The 15,898-nt window shown below is 57.7% G+C and overlaps 2 protein-coding genes across 3 annotated transcripts in view; one reads left to right on the forward strand and one right to left on the reverse strand.

Moving 5' to 3' along the window:
- Positions 1-1,056, forward strand: part of TEX28 (testis expressed 28) — a 42,750-nt gene extending 41,694 nt beyond the window's left edge. For both annotated transcript variants that reach the window (XM_077889425.1, XM_077889424.1), the window contains exon 5: positions 504-1,056. In XM_077889425.1, the coding sequence (XP_077745551.1) occupies positions 504-860 (357 nt within the window). In that variant the 3' untranslated portion in view covers positions 861-1,056. The remainder of the gene's footprint in view (positions 1-503) is intronic.
- On the reverse strand, positions 126-14,200 carry LOC144308314 (long-wave-sensitive opsin 1). Its single transcript, XM_077888648.1, has 6 exons — positions 14,089-14,200; positions 9,860-10,156; positions 6,959-7,127; positions 5,563-5,728; positions 4,089-4,328; positions 126-1,458 (listed from the first exon to the last, which is right to left on the reverse strand). The coding sequence occupies exons 1-6, from the start codon at positions 14,198-14,200 to the stop codon at positions 1,348-1,350; spliced, it is 1,095 nt and encodes a 364-aa protein (XP_077744774.1). The 3' UTR covers positions 126-1,347.
- Positions 14,201-15,898: the final 1,698 nt, after the last annotated feature.

The raw sequence follows: 15,898 nt of genomic DNA on the forward strand, positions 1-15,898 counted from the left end.
CAGACGGGTCCTTAGGCAGCCCCTGCTGAGGTTCACTCCCAACCCACATACTTGCTTCGGCGCCGGCGGCGTCTCGCGTCTGTGCTCCTGCGGCCCCCCCGACCCCCACCCTGCCCACATCCCACTGGGCTGCCCCGGGAGCTGGGGCTCTGCAGTTCTCATACTCGGGGGTGCCTCGGCGCCGTCTGAGGGCTGCCCTCGCCTGTGAGGGTTAGGCTCATTCGCTTCCACACCCCGAGACCCTACTCTTGTCCTCGGGCAGCTCTCGCCCGGCCAGGCCCTCAGTCTGAGGCCACACTGCATGAGGGGGTGCAGCCAAGACAGATGAGACCTCGCTGTTCCTGGGACAGGCCAGGGCACTTAGCACGGACGAGCTCCAGGTTGTTGACTCCCCTCCTAAATCCCCAGCTCACCGACATTTGCTGCGCACCTCCGAGGAGCTCAGGCAAGTGACTGCACTTCCCGTGACCTCTCATGAGGGTGTGTGTTCTTGTCACCTGCAGGAGGTCATGGAGACTTTCAAGAACCGTATAGCTAAGCTTGAAACTCTGCAACAAGTGACACAACTGGAGGTGACGCACAGGTTCCGGATCCGTCCCCAGGAGTTTATGTTCCGGCTCATGAGCCTGCTCCTCACACTGGCTACCATCCTCCTCGTCTTCATCTCCACTGTGTGCTCCTGCCCCTTGCCACTGCTCAATTCCCGCCTGCGCACGTGCACCACACTCCTGCTGATCGGCCTCGCGGCCCTGGCCTGGCAGAAACGGCATGCCTTCCCTACCACCGACTGGCAGGCCTGGGTCCCCTCCAGATGGAGACTGTACCCCAAGGATTCCAAGCCTCTATCAGATGGGACTTAGAGGGCCTGGGCTTGCTAGCTCACGCTGCCCCCTGCGTGTTGGGGCGTCCAGCCAGCCCCACCTGGATAGCCGCTGCTCAGCTCTCCCTTCCCGATTCCATCACTACCAGCCCGCCTCGCACTTCCCCTCCTCAGGGTCCTTCTGTACCATCTGTGGACACAAGGCTTGGAAAAAATATTAAACTGTCTGAAGCTGATCTGGAAAGTTTGGCTTTGCAGTTCTAGTCCCTCAGGGCCTCTCGTGACCTCTCTGTCCCCCTCATGCTCTCTCGTGACCCAGTGACCAGACCCTCAGAGGCTCAGGTGTCCCCAGACTGCAGCGGTAGCCTCTGTGACTTCGTTGTTTTTGGCAAAGAGAAACTACATTTCTTTCCCAGGGATGGAGAAGAAGGGGCAGTGGAGGGAAGTGGCCAAAGTGCTGGTGTGGGGGACAGGGGTAATGTTTTCTGGTAGGAAGCAGAATTTTTTATTGTCGTGGCTGGAGAGACTCATGCAGGTGACACTGAAGACACAGATGAGGCCTCTGTTCTGGAGGCGCTGGAGAGTTCAGAGCTATCGTCCACCTTCTTCCCAAAAAGCTGCAAGATGCAGTTTCGAAACTGGCAGGACAGAAAGTGTTATTCAACACAGCAGAAAGGGCCGACGTACTCTGCTAAAGGTCATTCTGGGGGAATTCTAGGCAGGTATTCATTGAGGGTCACCTCGATCACTTAACACCTTCCCTGCTACCATTCAGATTCTCATGCGGAGAATAGAGGAAGCTTGAGGTTATTACTTGCACGTGGGGATGGTCTACTCCTGACTATTCATTCGTCAAAGTCATCTAATTTAGAATCTGATGGTGACCATAGTGGGTCAGATTGTGACACCCCCCCCCACCGCTCCGCCAAAGCTATGTTTGAGTCCTAACCCCTAGAGCCTGTGAATGTGACCTTATTTGGAAGTAGAGTCCTTGTAGATGTGACTAAGATGTACATTACCATGAGGTCATGCTAGAGTAGAGTGGGCCCTCATCCAATGACTGGCGTCATTGGAAGAAGGGAATTTGGACACAGACTCGGAGAAAAGGTCATGTGGAGGTGAAGGCGGAGATGAGATTGACTGGTCTGCAACCCAAGGAATACCAAGGATTACTGGCCACCACCAGAAGCCAGGAGAGAGGCAGGGAACAGATTCACCCGCAGAGCCCTTAGAAGGAACCAGCCTCGCCCACACCTTGACCTTGGGCTTCTGGCCTCCAGAACTGGGAGAGAATAGATTTCTGTTGTTTTAAGTCCCCCCAGTTTGTGGTCCTTTGTTATGATAGCCTCAGGAAACTCATACAGGAACCAAAGATGATGCCAGCTAAGGGGCCCGTGCACAGGGTAACGATCTCCAGAATGTCTGGGAAGAGACTCAGAGGCATTTTAGTGAAAAGGAATGTGATTGTCATCTTGTTTCTTTTCTTTTTTTTTAAAAGATCTTATTTATTTATTCATGACAGATGCAGAGAGAGAGGCAGAGACACAGGCAGAGGGAGAAGCAGGCTCCCTGCGGGAAGCCCGATGCGGGACTTGATCCCAGGACCCCAGGATCACACCCCGGGCCGAAGGCAGACGCTCAATCACTGAGTCGCCCAGGCATCCCTGTCAACTTGTTTCTATTCCATCAATTTTGAGGCCACACAAGGACTAAGTAGATGACAGTCTAGCCACTACCTGGTGTCTTTAGCCAAGAGAATCTTTTGCCACCAAGAGGGCCCACTCTTTGCTGCTTGGCCCCTAAAGAGATCTGGAATGTATTCATTTCCCAAATTATGTCTCATATCATCACTGAGCGAAGCACTGTGTGAATGCAGACCAGAGGCATCTCCTATACATTCCAGGCCTATCCTTGACTACCCCCAGCTCCCTCCAACATCCAAACCCTCATAAATAAAACACGTAATTATTGAAATGAATTACACAAGAAAGGGGCCGAAGAGGAGAATTGACTTAGCTGAGGAATGCATTTGGCATCTGCCTACTGAGCACCCACTCTGCGCCAGGCTGTGCCCCAGGGGGATCAGCAGTGGACAAAAAAGAGTAACATTCTCTGTCCTCGCGGAGCTCCGTTACAGAAAACACTCTCAGAAGGCAGCAGGAAGGGATGACGACGTGGAAAGGGTAAAAGCAAAGTTTGAAAGCCTGGAGGGGTCCAGAAGTACAGCTGTCTTGTCTGCGGGGTGGGGGGGGGAGCTCTGTAAGGGGAGGATGGAAAGACTCAAGTAAACACAGCACGAGGCAGGATAGCCTAGGGCTCCACAGACAAAAGCCAGACCTAACAAGAGACCCGCGTGAAAGCCAGGAAACAGGAGTCGGGGAGAGAACTACGCTCCATCGAGGGAGTCCTGGGGAGTCAAGTGCAGTACTGGTCCCCCTTAGTACTTGAACGCCATCAGGAGAGTGTGTGCTTAAAAAGAAAAAAAAGAAAAAAAAGAAGAGTGTGTGCTTAAGGAGCTCTGCAGGGAGCCAGGGCCAGGTCGGAGCGGGTGGGGCCACGGGGGCCACCGTGAAATGCAGGAGCAGGGGAGAGCTAGTTGGAAGACATGGGGACTGGGTCTTGGTGGGGGGGCAATGCGAGGCCACTGCAGGGGTGCTATTTCTGGCCCATGGACCTTTCTGGTCACCATGAGGTCACACATCACAGGTGCACCTTAATGAAGTAGATTTGATGGGTTCAAGGAAGAACAGGGCCAATTACACTTGGAAGATGATGAGCCTCAGTGGTCACCTGTCACCTGCCTAGAGGTCAGTTTGCTGCTAGGGTTCGAAATGCCAGCCCATGGTGGCTACCATGTGGCAAGACCTTGGGCGGGACCATAGCACGTTCCCCCTAAACTAACCCGTGAAGTCACAAAAGCCGCATGTCAGTGCAGTCAAGAAGGGCCTCTTAAAGGGTTTGAAGACGGAAAGATGAAGATTGGGAGGGCACAGCTAGGGTAGATGTAGACACGTTCAGGCATTCCTTGGTGTGTGAGCTCCGGGATGGCCCTGGGGCCAACAGAAGGGAGGAGTGGAGCTGCCCACCCTCAGGCCAAGACTCTGAAAGGATCCAGAGGGAGGCTAGCTGCGCCTTCACGTGCTGCGCCTTCTCTGGTGGTTGTCCTGGAGGTCATCAGCGGGTTCTCCTGGACATGATTCCAGGGGGAGCCATCACTGGGCTCTTCTGGGGTCTATTTCGAGTTTGTTTTGCAAACGACGTGACTTACCTGCCGGTTCATGAAGACATAGATAATGGGGTTGTAGATAGTGGCACTTTTGGCAAAGTAGGCTGGCAGGGCGGCCACCAGAGGGTGGAAGGCGTAGCCAGGGTGGGCAGCGGCGAAGCACGCAAAGAAGGTGTAGGGCCCCCAGCAGAGACAGTAAGCGAGGACCATGACTACCACCATGCGGGTCACCTCCTTCTCGGCCTTCTGGGTGGACTCAGATTCTTTCTGCTGCTTTGCCACCTGGGGGAGACAGAGATTCATGCCCAGGGACGTGAGTGGGAGCGTCCCTCCTGCCTCTGTATCCCAGGGGCTCTGTGTTGCTATTGCTTGGGCAGTGAGTCAGGGAGTCAGCAAGAGACAGGTGGCCCCGGGATGGGGAGTCCTGGAGAGAAGGAGACGGGCTCACCCGGGGCCTGGCAGCAGCCAGCTCCCCCCCGCCCCCAGTGAATCCACAGCCTGGCTTAGGCTGGACCAGGCTGGCCTTGAGGGAGCCCGAGGAGGCTTTGCGGCAGCATACAGCTGGCCCCGGAGAAGCTCTTAGCTTAGCTTGGCTCCTGTAAGGAGTTCGGGAAGGAGCTGAGGACGCCACTCTTAGCCTCACTTGGTCCCTTATCAGAGTGTCCCCTCCCGTGCGCAGGTCTGAGGGGCTGAGCCGGAGAAGACACAGAGGCCAGACATTGCCTTTATATTCTGCAGCATGAACCTCAGGGTTGGAGGAGGAGGAGGGGTGGAAGGCAAATCACAGCGGGAAGGCAGGGAGTTTGCGGCCGTCACTCTAGAAAGGGCTTAGAGCACGTGCCGGTCTGACCACCCCAAAGGCCTTCTACTGCCTGTGCCAAGCAGGACCTCATGGGGCAGTTGGCGCATCCAGGCCGAACTGACTGTAGGTGGGGCGGCTGACAAGGGGGCAGCTTCTGCATGGTGTGCTTCCTCTGCGCCTCGCTCTGATTGCCTACACAGGGGGGCAGGGGGGGCTGCGGACGGGACCAGCTTCCCAGGGAGGAGAGTGGACAGCGCGCTCGGGGGCAGATGGCACGTGGGAAGCCACTCCCTGGCCTGGCCCGACAGCGGACAGCCTGGTGAAGGGGACAGGGTCCCTCGGGTAGCAGCCTTTCAAGAACACCTTTTGATATGCAGGTTTCGCTTGCAGATCTGGCCGGCTGCACTGCACTCCCGGGGAGAGGGGGGCTCGCCGCCCAGGGGACAAGTGTCCTGGGTCAGGGAAGAAACGCAGCTCTTGCTCCCTTGTTGGGCCCAGGAATTGGGGGGGGGGGACACGACAGTCCTTTCCAGTTGCATAGGGGCAAGGACAAGGGAGCCAGGGCTGCAGTTGTAGCCCCGAAGGAATTGTAGGATTCAAGTCAGGTTTGAGGGCAGGAGAGAGGACTGGGTGACCCCTCGTCCCAGCCTAGACATCCCCAGTCCTCGTGATCCTACCAGCGGGGGGTGAAGCCAAGAGGGCTCGGGGGCTTACCGCTCGGATGGCCAGCCACACTTGGAGGTAGCACAGTATGATGACGCTGAGTGGGATGATGCAGCACGTGGTCATGAGGACGATCATGTAGGACTGCACCCCAGGGTACGAGCTGCCACTGAACACGTCCGGGCCACACGAAGTCTTCAGGCCATGGGGCCAGTACCTGGAGAGAAGGGCTGACAGCCTGTCCTGATGTAGGCAGGGCAACCTGGGACCCCCCAGTCTGGGCATGCTGCTGACTTGGGTTGGAGGATTGTTGGTTTTTGTTGGTTTGTTTCTAAAGCTTTATCAATTTATTTTATTTTTATTTTTATTTTTTAAAAAAGATTTTATTTATTCATGAGAGACACAGAGAGAGGGGCAGAGACCCAGGCAGAGGGAGAAGCAGGCTCCATGCCGGGAACCTGACGTGGGACTCGATCCGGGGTCTCCAGGATCATGCCCTGGGCCGAAGGCGGGTGCTAAACCGCTGAGCCCCCCGGGCTGCCCTTTATCCATTTATTTTATGGGGGGGTGGAAGGGCAGAGGGACAGGGAGAGAAATCCTTAAGCACACTCCTCACTGAGCATGGAGCCCGATGCGGGGCTAGATCCCAGGACCCCCAAACCATGACCCGAACCAAAATCAAGAGTCAGCTACTCAAGTGACTGAGCCACCCAGGCGCCCCAGGATTGTTTGGTCTTTAAAATTGGGGTGAAATTCACATTACACGAATTAACCATTTTTGAAGTGAACAATTCAGTGGCATTTAGTACTCACGATGCTGTGCAACCACCACCTCTATCTAGTTCCAGAATACTTTCATCGGCCTCAAAGGAAACCCTTGGGTAGGATTTTGGCAAATCTTTGTCCATTTTTAGGTCTCATAGGGCCTTTTTTTTTTTAAATTGTGGTAAAATACACATAACATCTGAAGCCCCAAATGAGCGGCCTGGCCAAGACACAAATGCCCTATAGGCCCAGGTGTACCTACAACCCAAGCCGCCTCTGAACGGGAGGCTCCTCAGAATGTGCAAGAAAGAAGCTTGGGGCAGAGTAGCTTAGAGGGCCCCGCGTGCACTTACAGCTGCTCCCATGGCTTGAGCTTGTCACCTTTCCCTGTGTGCTCCCGTGAGCAGTTCATGCTTGGGAGAAACAGACCTTTCCAGAGGCCCAGCGACCACAGGGCCCATGTCCATGTTGCAGCCAGGCAGACTTCTACATTCATAGACACTGCACCCCCGGGGATCACAGGAACAGTCGGATCTATCCTCATTTTACGCATGGGGGCACAGAGGCCCGGAAACGGCAATTTGTCCCAAGGTCACAAAAGGAATCAGGAGCCTGTCCCTCCCTGCCGTCCTTCACCCTCTGTCCTAAGTGAGCTGTCTTCCTGGCGTAGTGGCATCCTCACCTGCTCCAGCCAAAGATCGGCGGGGCCGTCCACACCGCAGCCCAGATCCAGGAGAAGGCAATGCCCGCGATGGCTAGCTTGGCGTCAAATCTCACGTTGCCAAAGGGCTTGCAGACTACCAGCCACCTCTCCCAGGAAATGATGGCCAGGGACCAGAGCCCCGTGATCCCTGCAGGGGACAGAGGGCAGATGAGGGCCTGGAGCCTCCGGTGTCACTCATTCCATCCAGATCAGCCAACTGTTTTCAGGGCCAAGAGGTTTCTCCCCACCTCCCCGCAACGCCCACAAAGTGTATTCGGGTCCAGGGGGCGGTGGGTCTCTCGGTCAAGTCCCCTAACACCGTCTTCCCCGTTCTTTCCTCCCGGGCCTGTCTCTCTCTCTCTTTTGTTGGCCAGCGGCCTTCCCTCGGATGCCGATGCGACTCCCGATGGCCACGCGCACACCCGCACGACCACGTTGAGGCTGCGGCGGTCCCAGCCAAGGGCGAGGAAGCACGATGTGCCCCGTGCCCCGTGCCCCTCCGCCAGTATGCGCGTGTGCTTAGGCTTCCCGATTTCCCACCGCTGCCCACCATCTGGCGGGTGGAGACGGTGTCTTCCTGTCCCGCTTAGATGCCGCAGGTCTGTGGGCGGAATTCAGGGCTCCATGGACGGAGACGGGACAAGGGACACTCGGGATTCCGCTCCATTCCGAGCGGGACGGCGTGAGCGGTGCCCGGGCCCTGGTCACTCTACATCTTTGCCAGCATCACTCGCTTCATTACCACTTTGAAAGTTCAGTGGCTTTCCGGCCAGATCGAGTTATCTGATACTTTAATAAAGAACAGCATCGGGCAGCCCGGGGGGCGCAGCGGTTTAGAGCCGCCGTCAGCCCGGGGCGTGACCCTGGGGACCTGGGATCGAGTCCCGCGTCGGGCTCCCTGCGTGGAGCCTGCTTCTCCCTCTTCCTGGGCCTCTGCCTCTCTCTCTCTGTGTCTCTCATGAATGAATAAAAAAAAAATCTTTAAAAATAATAATAAAAAATAAAAAAATTCTTGGCATAAAATTTTAAAAAAAGAAAGAATGGAATCGTTAATCCTGCCAAACAATGCATTTGCTAATAATTTTAATGAAGGACAATGCCACTGATATTCAACACTTTGATTAGTGTATTTCAATATGGTTGGATTCCTTTGTGATCCGATGGATCTTATTGTGCCCGTTGGTAAACATTCTCCTGAGGAGGGGTCCACGGGCTCCCCCCCAGGGCCGAGGGCCTCCGTGGCACCCATGCTGCACGCAGGGCCTGGCTCCTTGGCACCTGCGTGACTCGAAAACAGACCTCAAGCGGATGCAGAGGCGAGTGGGGCATGCCGACAGAACCAGAGACAGGTCTGAGCAGAGAGGAAGGTACACAGAGCATTTGGACTTGGGGCATAGAGGGTCTGTGCCCAACCTTGCCTGGCCACTCTCATCCTGTACCTTTGGGGGAGTGCTAGGCCATCATCCGTAAAGGCAGTTAGATATGGGGGGACAGTGGTCCGCCCCTGTACTGTGGGTTTCATGTCGGCACCTACCTCATGGGGTCATGGGATGTGCCAATACGGTCATTTAAATCTTGCCCCCAAGTCCTGCCCCCATTTTCCAGATAGGAAAACGGCGGAGCAGCGTGGTGCAGTCAGTCAGCAGCACTCACAGCTCTAGGAACTCAAATCTGGGCCCTCTCCGTTCCCCAGGCCCTCGCCATCCTCGTGTCTTGTTTTCTCTTCCTAATGTCCATCTCCTCACCATGTGACTTGGAAATCCGTTTAGGTGGCAGTTAGACAAACAAGTTAGATGTGGGAGCGAGGGACCCAGGAATGGTGACCAGATGGTCCCGGGAAACTTCACCTAGAAGAGCAGCTGCGAGCGCCCGCTGGTGTGACGGCGGGGAGCCTGGGGACAGGCTGCGTGTGCTGAGCGCGCGGCCCTTAGGCTCCCTGTCTTCTTGGATGGACACTCAGCTGCAGCCCCGAGCCGTCTGTTGTTTCACGGGGGCCTGGGGCAAGAGCTCGCGGAGGGGATCTGAGCGTCATCGGGCCTGCCGGTCCCCCTCTTCCTTGTGGGTCCCAGAGAAAGGAACCCGGCCTCGTGGCAATCCCCCCACCCCTGGAGCCCCACGTGGGGCAGAGCCAGCTCCTGCCCCAGCCTCCTCGCCACCCCTGCTGCTGTGGCCTTCACTCCCTCACTCAGTGAGCCTCACTTCTGTCAACTGCTGATGGCACCCGGCCCTCCCTGACTGCCTCGCCCCAGCTCCCTTCTCATCTTGCCGACTCAGGATTCAGATCCTCCGTGGTCTCCTCCAGGACGCGGTCCTCTGAGAGAGCTGACAGCGCCCTGTGGTCACCATCTGGGGTAGGGAGCCCCCTTGCCAGGACTTGGGACTACCTCGGGGCCCTGGTGCCCAGCACGTGGGTTCTTCTCTGCCAGTGTTGACCTGACCAGAGCCAAGGCCCGCAGAGATGTTGGTCGAGGGGATGTGGAAAGGGATCCGGGATCTAGTTTCAATATCCCAAAACGTCTATTGGGAAGCTCCTCTTTCCCTGGAAAGGGCCGACACGGATGAGCCGAAAGGGCCCACATCTCTGCTTTGGGTGGAAGTTCTGCTCGGGGTGACCAGAGCACTTCCCTCCCACGTGGCCCTGGGCTTATCTGGTGCTCTGTCTGTCTCCCGAACTGGCCTGTCTCAGGGGAGACACTCGGGACGCCTCCTTGTTGCACTACAACCCGCCCCCCCGCCCCATGATGACCACGGCCCTGTTTCCCCTGCAGGCCTGTCTCCCTTCACATGCGTCCCACGGGCGCACTTGGGGGTGCTGTGTGAGTGCATCCTTTGCACACAGCCGGCTGGGGCTTCCCCGAGCCCGGGCCCCTGGCTGCTTACCGCACAAGGAGACAGTGTAGCCCTCCACGACACACAGAGGGTGGCCCAGCACAAAGTAGCCATAGATCTGGTTCACAACGCTGATGGTGCTGGCAATGATGGTCTCTGCGAGGTCGGCGATTGCCAAGTTCACCAGGATCCAGTTCAGGGGGTGACGCAACTTCTTGAACCTCATGGTGGCTACTAGCACCAGCCCGTTCGTGAAAACGGAAGCGATGACCACAAAGATCATCCAGGCGCTGGTGAGGTGATACACCCACCTGGGAGCGATGTGGTAATTGGGACCTTCGAAGGGGTCTGCAAGGCAGGAGGTAGGGAGCGGGGTGGGGGGAGCATTACCCGACTGCACGGCTGTGCCCAGCCCTCCCCGCCTCGTCGGAGCCCCCCATGCCGGCCTCCTGCCCTACAGTTGCCTTGGCAACCAGCTCTTTCCCCGTAGCTTTGCCAACAGCCTTCCCCCGTCGGTCTCTCAGGCCACAGGCCATGGCCTGCTGGACACCTGGACTTAGCAAAGTCGATCCCCTCATCATCTAGGCCAAGAACCGGTCCCCCATCCGAATGGCCGCCCCCAGTACGTGGCCAGCCCCCTGGGGGGCCTTGACTTCCCCTCCCTCGAACCCCAGCACCCACTGCGCCGCTTCCCGAGAGCACTCCATGTCTTTCTCTGTTGGATCTTGGCTCACACTGTCCTCTGCGCCTGGGTCTTCTCTTCTATACCGTAAAGCCCAGCTCGGATGCCCTCATCTTCTGGAAGCCTTTCCGGATTCCTCAGCTGAGGGTCAAGGAGGCCCTCGGGACGACCGTCTCAGTGCCCCCCTCCGACCTTCTGCCCTGTGTCGGAGTTATCTGTGCGCACATCCGGCCACCATCTCACATGGCAGGTCCAGCACACAATCAGTGCTCAGAGAATGAATGAATGAATGAATGAGTTACGGGCTGAACTGTGTCCCTCCCAGAAAGAGATGTTGGGGTCCTGCCCCCCGGTTCACGTGAATGCAGCCTTATTTGGAGACAGGGTCTGCCCAGCGGCGATCAAGGTGTTCTGAGGTCGTCAGGGGGGCCCTAATCCAATGGGACCGTGTCCGTATCAGAAGGGGACAGTGGGACACAGCGACAGCCACACAGGGGGAAGGCCAAGGGGGCTGAAGGTGGAGATCTGGGCGATGCCTCCACAAGCCCAGAAGCCTCACGGATTGCCAGGAGCCACTGCAAAGGAGAGGACCGTCCCCTCTGAGTCACCGGGAGGAGCCAGGTCGCTGCAGTTGGGGGTTACAGAAACCCAACTCCAACTGGATTTGCAAAAGTAGGGCTTCCTTGGGCTCCCTGGCTAGGAGGCGTAGGGTAGATCTCGACCCCCACCCCCAGCACAACTGGACCCCCCAGCCCCCCGTGGGTGAGCATCTTGCCCCTTTCACGGGGAGCTCCTGGAAACCCCTCCGCAATACCTGCAGCCACGCTAGGTGGCCCGGGCTCCCTGGGAGCAGACCTCGAAGGCCTGTGTGGCACCAGTTTCTATGCAGAAGGAAGCAGAGGGAAACAATAGGGCTGCTGACAGACCGGAGAACAGAGGACCCCCCCACCCCCGCTCCAGATTGCCCACAGATCTTCCCCGGGAACTCCAGCGGGCTAGTTTGAGAACAGCAGCTGGACCTGGGAGGTGTTTGGAACACTCCAGCTTTGGGGTGATTTCAACATGACGCAGCCAGAGCATCGTTTCCAGACAGCCCTTGGGCCCAAAGTGGGCAGGGCCTGGACAAGAGGGATGGGGCAGTGCGCGGCGGGGGAGGGGACAGGAGTGTTCTGAACGCGGGAGGTCACAGAGGAGGGTCCTCTAGCGGTGCAAGCAGAGCAGGTGTCCCTGCCTGCCTCCCCCTCCTGAAATCTCCAGGACTGATGTCCTACAGAAATGGGTATCACGGTCCACTCCCAGGCGAAGATGTTCTAAAGACATTGGGTGGGGGGAATGGGGAGGGGATTGGGTGTGCGGGCTGGCAAGGAGGCAAGATTTCTTTGAACATACCGTGTTCTCTAGGTTTTAATTTGGAATCCTTGTCAATGTTTTATTACATTATTCAAAAACAACGTTAAATTTTATAAAGCAACCCCAGAAAATCAAAACTATAACAAACAAAACAAAATGCATATACACTCAGAGGCATGATCGCACAGAGAGGGACTGCTCTAAGGGACTTGAAAAGACGCTAGCTTGACTACTCGGACCTAGCGGCGTAGACCCTAAAGATAAAAAGACGTGTCCAAATGTTAAACTTTGGCTAATCGTGTTGTTGATGGTAGTGTTGGTGTCCCTCTTCTGAGACCATCGTGTGTGGGAGATAAAGCAAATGAGTGATTAAATGATATTCTAATTCGTCTACCCAAAGCCCTTGAGAACAGGATTCCTGGTGGGGGAAAGGGAGACACAGAGGTCAAACCCAGTTGGCTCCACTGGGAAACCAAGTCATTACTTTGGAATGGGAGCAATAAAAGGAACGAAGAGGCATTTGTCCTGCCTTTCCCATACCCACTGTTCCCTGGGGGACCCCGAGAGTGGACAAGGGCAGGTTTCTCTCTATTGAAGTACTCCAGCTAATAGATGAAGATGGGGCGTGGGAGCCAGAATGCCACCATTTTGCAACCCCCAGGGGTTTCATGAATGGGTCTGGGCCTCGAGCTTCAGCAGCTGCCAACACCCCAGAAAAAGGGACCCCCTCCTGATGGAGAGGTCTTGCCGAAACCCCCAGCAGATCCAGCTGACCTCCAGGCAGATCTTCAGATCAACTACCAATTTGCACAAACATAATGACAAACGAGGTGGGAGGGGCATGGGAAGCCACATGCGGGCAAATCGTATGCGGGCAAATCGTCGGAGAAGTGGAGGAGGCAAGGGACAAAGGACTCATTTGCTTCAACAGATAAATTACAAGGAGGTAGAGGGGGAACCTCTACAGTCAAAGAGGGTGAAAAGAGAACGATAAACCTGAACGTGTGGACCTTATTGGGGCCCTGATTCAAGCAAAGTGAAAAAAAATGTATGACCTTTTCTTCAATACTGACTAGGAGGTTCCATGGTATGGAGGCAATGCTAGTTCGCGGATGTGCCAACGGCACTCTGGTTGGGTTTTGAAGAGTCCTTTCCCCTTAGAGGTACATCCTGAAGATTTATAGAGGACATGGTGTGAGGTCTTAGATCTGCTTCCAGAAATCAGGAGGGCTTAGTGGAGGCAGATAAGATGGGTGACGGAAACCCAGGGGTTCATTATATGCCTCCCTCCACTTCGGTAGATACTGGAATTAAAAAAAAAAAAAAGTACAAGAAGGAGTCTCAGGCATCAGCGAGGCCCTAGGGAGAGCACCGTTGCGTCTCCATTGAGGACATTCTGGGCCACGAGCAATCAGGTCAGAGCAAACCTCAGCGTTCTCAATTAGCTTGGCCTGGGAACCCTGGCTGTCAAGGAGCTGGTGTGGCTTCTGGAAGCCACGGCACATGAGACATTCATTTTTTTTTTTTTTTTACATGAGACATTCTTGAAGGAACAGATGGTTTTTGGTCTGGAGGAGGGACTGGGGACGCAGGTCCGGGGCCTGGGGGTTACCAGTATCCTCAGTTGTTTGCAGGGCCTAGCTCAGGCCGCCCCAGCAGAGGCGCAGCTGCCCTGGGAGCCGAGTGAGCCTCCTCCCCAAGAACGCACAGCCCAAGGCTGCAGGCCCCGGGCGCACAGTTGGACAGGATGGCCACCACCGTCTCTTCTGACCCTAAGGTTGGAGAAGTCACTCACGCTCCTCCGGGCCACCTGCCCAGCCTCCCGCGGCTGCCGTTTGCGTCGTTTGGGCTTTGGCACATGCAAAACTGAGTTAGACCCGGCTTCTTCCCCGGGAAGCTCAGGGCACCGCAGCCAGCTGGGCACACCACAAGGGGGTGTAAGAACTCGCTAGCAGAGACAGCGGGTGAGCACCCCCGGGACGGGGCTTCTCAAAGGGTCTGGGGACCTACGTGGCTTGGAACTGCACGTGCGCATCGCGGTGGCCTCTCATATTCAGAAAGCCGCCCCCCACCGCGTGTCGTCATAAAGGCTAAGGGAGAAGACCATCCCGGCTGACGCCCACGTGCAGAAGAGCAGTCTCCGGGGGGCGCGGGGGACCGCAGCCCCCGCGTGGCCGCTCAGGCCTGGTGTCCCGGGGGCGCTGCTCCAGCCGGGGTGACCCAGCCGTGACGGCGCCCGCTCGCTCACCTCTAGTGGCGTTGCTGTTGGTGTAGGTGAAGATGCTCGCCTGGGTGCTCTCCTCCAGGCCGGCCTGCGGCTGCCCGCCCGCAAGCCTCTGGGGGCCCCACCGCTGGGTCATGGCTCCAGCAAGGCCTGTCCCCGACGCCTGGCGGCCCTGGTGCTGCTTGGGGGGCCTGGCGCTTTATACCAGCCCGCGGGATCAACCCAGGCTTCCTCACCTTAGAAGCTCCCAAACCCTGCCCCACCTGATCTCTTAATTGGGCCTGGGACTTAGACCTCCTCCTCCCCACCCCTTGCCTCCGGGAGGGCGGCTCAGGAGGATTTTCTGGGAACCCAACTCGGAGCCCCCAGCTCGCCAAGGCGGCTGCCGTGGGCCCTCACGCGTGTTCACGTGCCCTCTCCTCCCTGCCGTCCAGTGCGCGCTCCTGGCTCAGCTGGACCCAAGGGCCAGGACTTCCAGCGTGGGGTGTGGCTTAGGGAGGCAGCCCAAAGCGTGGGTCTGCCTTTCCCACGCGTGTCCCCCCAGAGCCCCGCGAGGTTGGGGGGGGCCGGGGGACTTTGCAGTGCTGAGGCCTTGGGCGCGGAGCCTCCCTGCGGGTCAGGCCGCCTCTGTGGACGCAGAGGGCTGCACGTTGTGCTGGCGGGGCGGGGGGGAGGGGGGCTCCTCCCCGAGGAAGGGTGGGGGGAAGAGGCCTGGGGTGGGGGGAGACTCCACCGTGCATCGAGCTTTCTGCTCCCTGCTCCCCCCGTGCTCCCCATGAGGCCCTGGTCAGCAGGGTGCTCCCAGCAGTCCTCGGGGGCCTTCCGGCAGGCCCTCCCACCCCCCACGCCAGTCTCCGTCCCCCGAGTTTGTGACCTTTCCCTGGACGGCTCCTGACCACACTTCCTTCTGCGCTTGCCTTCAAAAGCAAATCTCTCAAGAGACTGTTCCAGATGGGCCGCCTCCTCCGCCTCTTCGCCCGCTGCCGTCTGGCTGCCGGCCCCCATGACGCGCCGACTGTCTAATTCTGCGCCCCCTGCCTCCGCCTACGGGGGGGCGCCCCTCTCCCACGGTTCCTGCCACCTCCTCTGCACAGTCCTGAAATTCAGCTGCCTTCGACCCCTCCTTCGGGGTGGCCTGAAGCGCAGGAAAGCCAAGACATGGACACATGACGTCACCTCCCCACGCTCCGTGCCTCGACTGTGCGGCACCCAGGCTAATGCTCCTGGTGATACGGCCGCTCCTGCTGGTGGAGGGAGAGCCTTGGCTGCCGAGCCAAGGGCTGGAGCTCTGTGGCACCCCAGTGCGGCCCCCTCAGTGACAATGGTCGGTGCCTGTCGCGTGGACTCGGTGGAGGAGTCCTGACCACAGTGTCGCCGGGGCCCCCTGGCTGCCTGGGAAGCCGGGCTCGTTGCCCAGGGGTACGTGGGGAGCTGAGTTCTGCCTAACTGCAAGAGGCGGTGCACCTGGTACTTACACTCCTAGGTGTGTCCTCAGGAGAACTGGAGACACACGTCCACAACTTGTATGGGGACACTGAGAGCAGCACCATTCACAAGGGGCCAAACGCCGAAACGGTCGAAAAGTGAATGGACGGGTGAATGCAATGAGCCATGGCAAGGGGAGAAGCAGTGACACCTGCCATAGCGTGAGCGACCCCGGGGAGCGTGATGCTGGGCGAGGGGAGCGGGTGCAGACGGCCACACGCTGTATGACGCCGTTGGTAGATGTCCGGGATGGGCGCGTCCACGGAGAGGGGTCGCCAGGGGGCCGAGGGGCAATGGGGAGTGACTGCTCCGGGGAACAGGGTTCTTTTGGGGGAGGGATGAAAATACT

Source organism: Canis aureus, chromosome X (assembly GCF_053574225.1).
Source record: "Canis aureus isolate CA01 chromosome X, VMU_Caureus_v.1.0, whole genome shotgun sequence".
NCBI lineage: Eukaryota > Metazoa > Chordata > Mammalia > Carnivora > Canidae > Canis > Canis aureus.

Excerpts from the sequence above, each read along its gene's own strand:
- LOC144308314 (XM_077888648.1), bottom strand. The coding sequence starts at position 14,200 with ATGACCCAGCGGTGGGGCCCCCAGAGGCTTGCGGGCGGGCAGCCGCAG. Across the intron at positions 10,157-14,088 it reads CAACAGCAACGCCACTAGAG|ACCCCTTCGAAGGTCCCAAT; the intron begins GTGAGCGAGCGG and ends CCTGCCTTGCAG. Across the intron at positions 1,459-4,088 it reads ATGTCTTCATGAACCGGCAG|TTTCGAAACTGCATCTTGCA; the intron begins GTAAGTCACGTC and ends CTGTCCTGCCAG.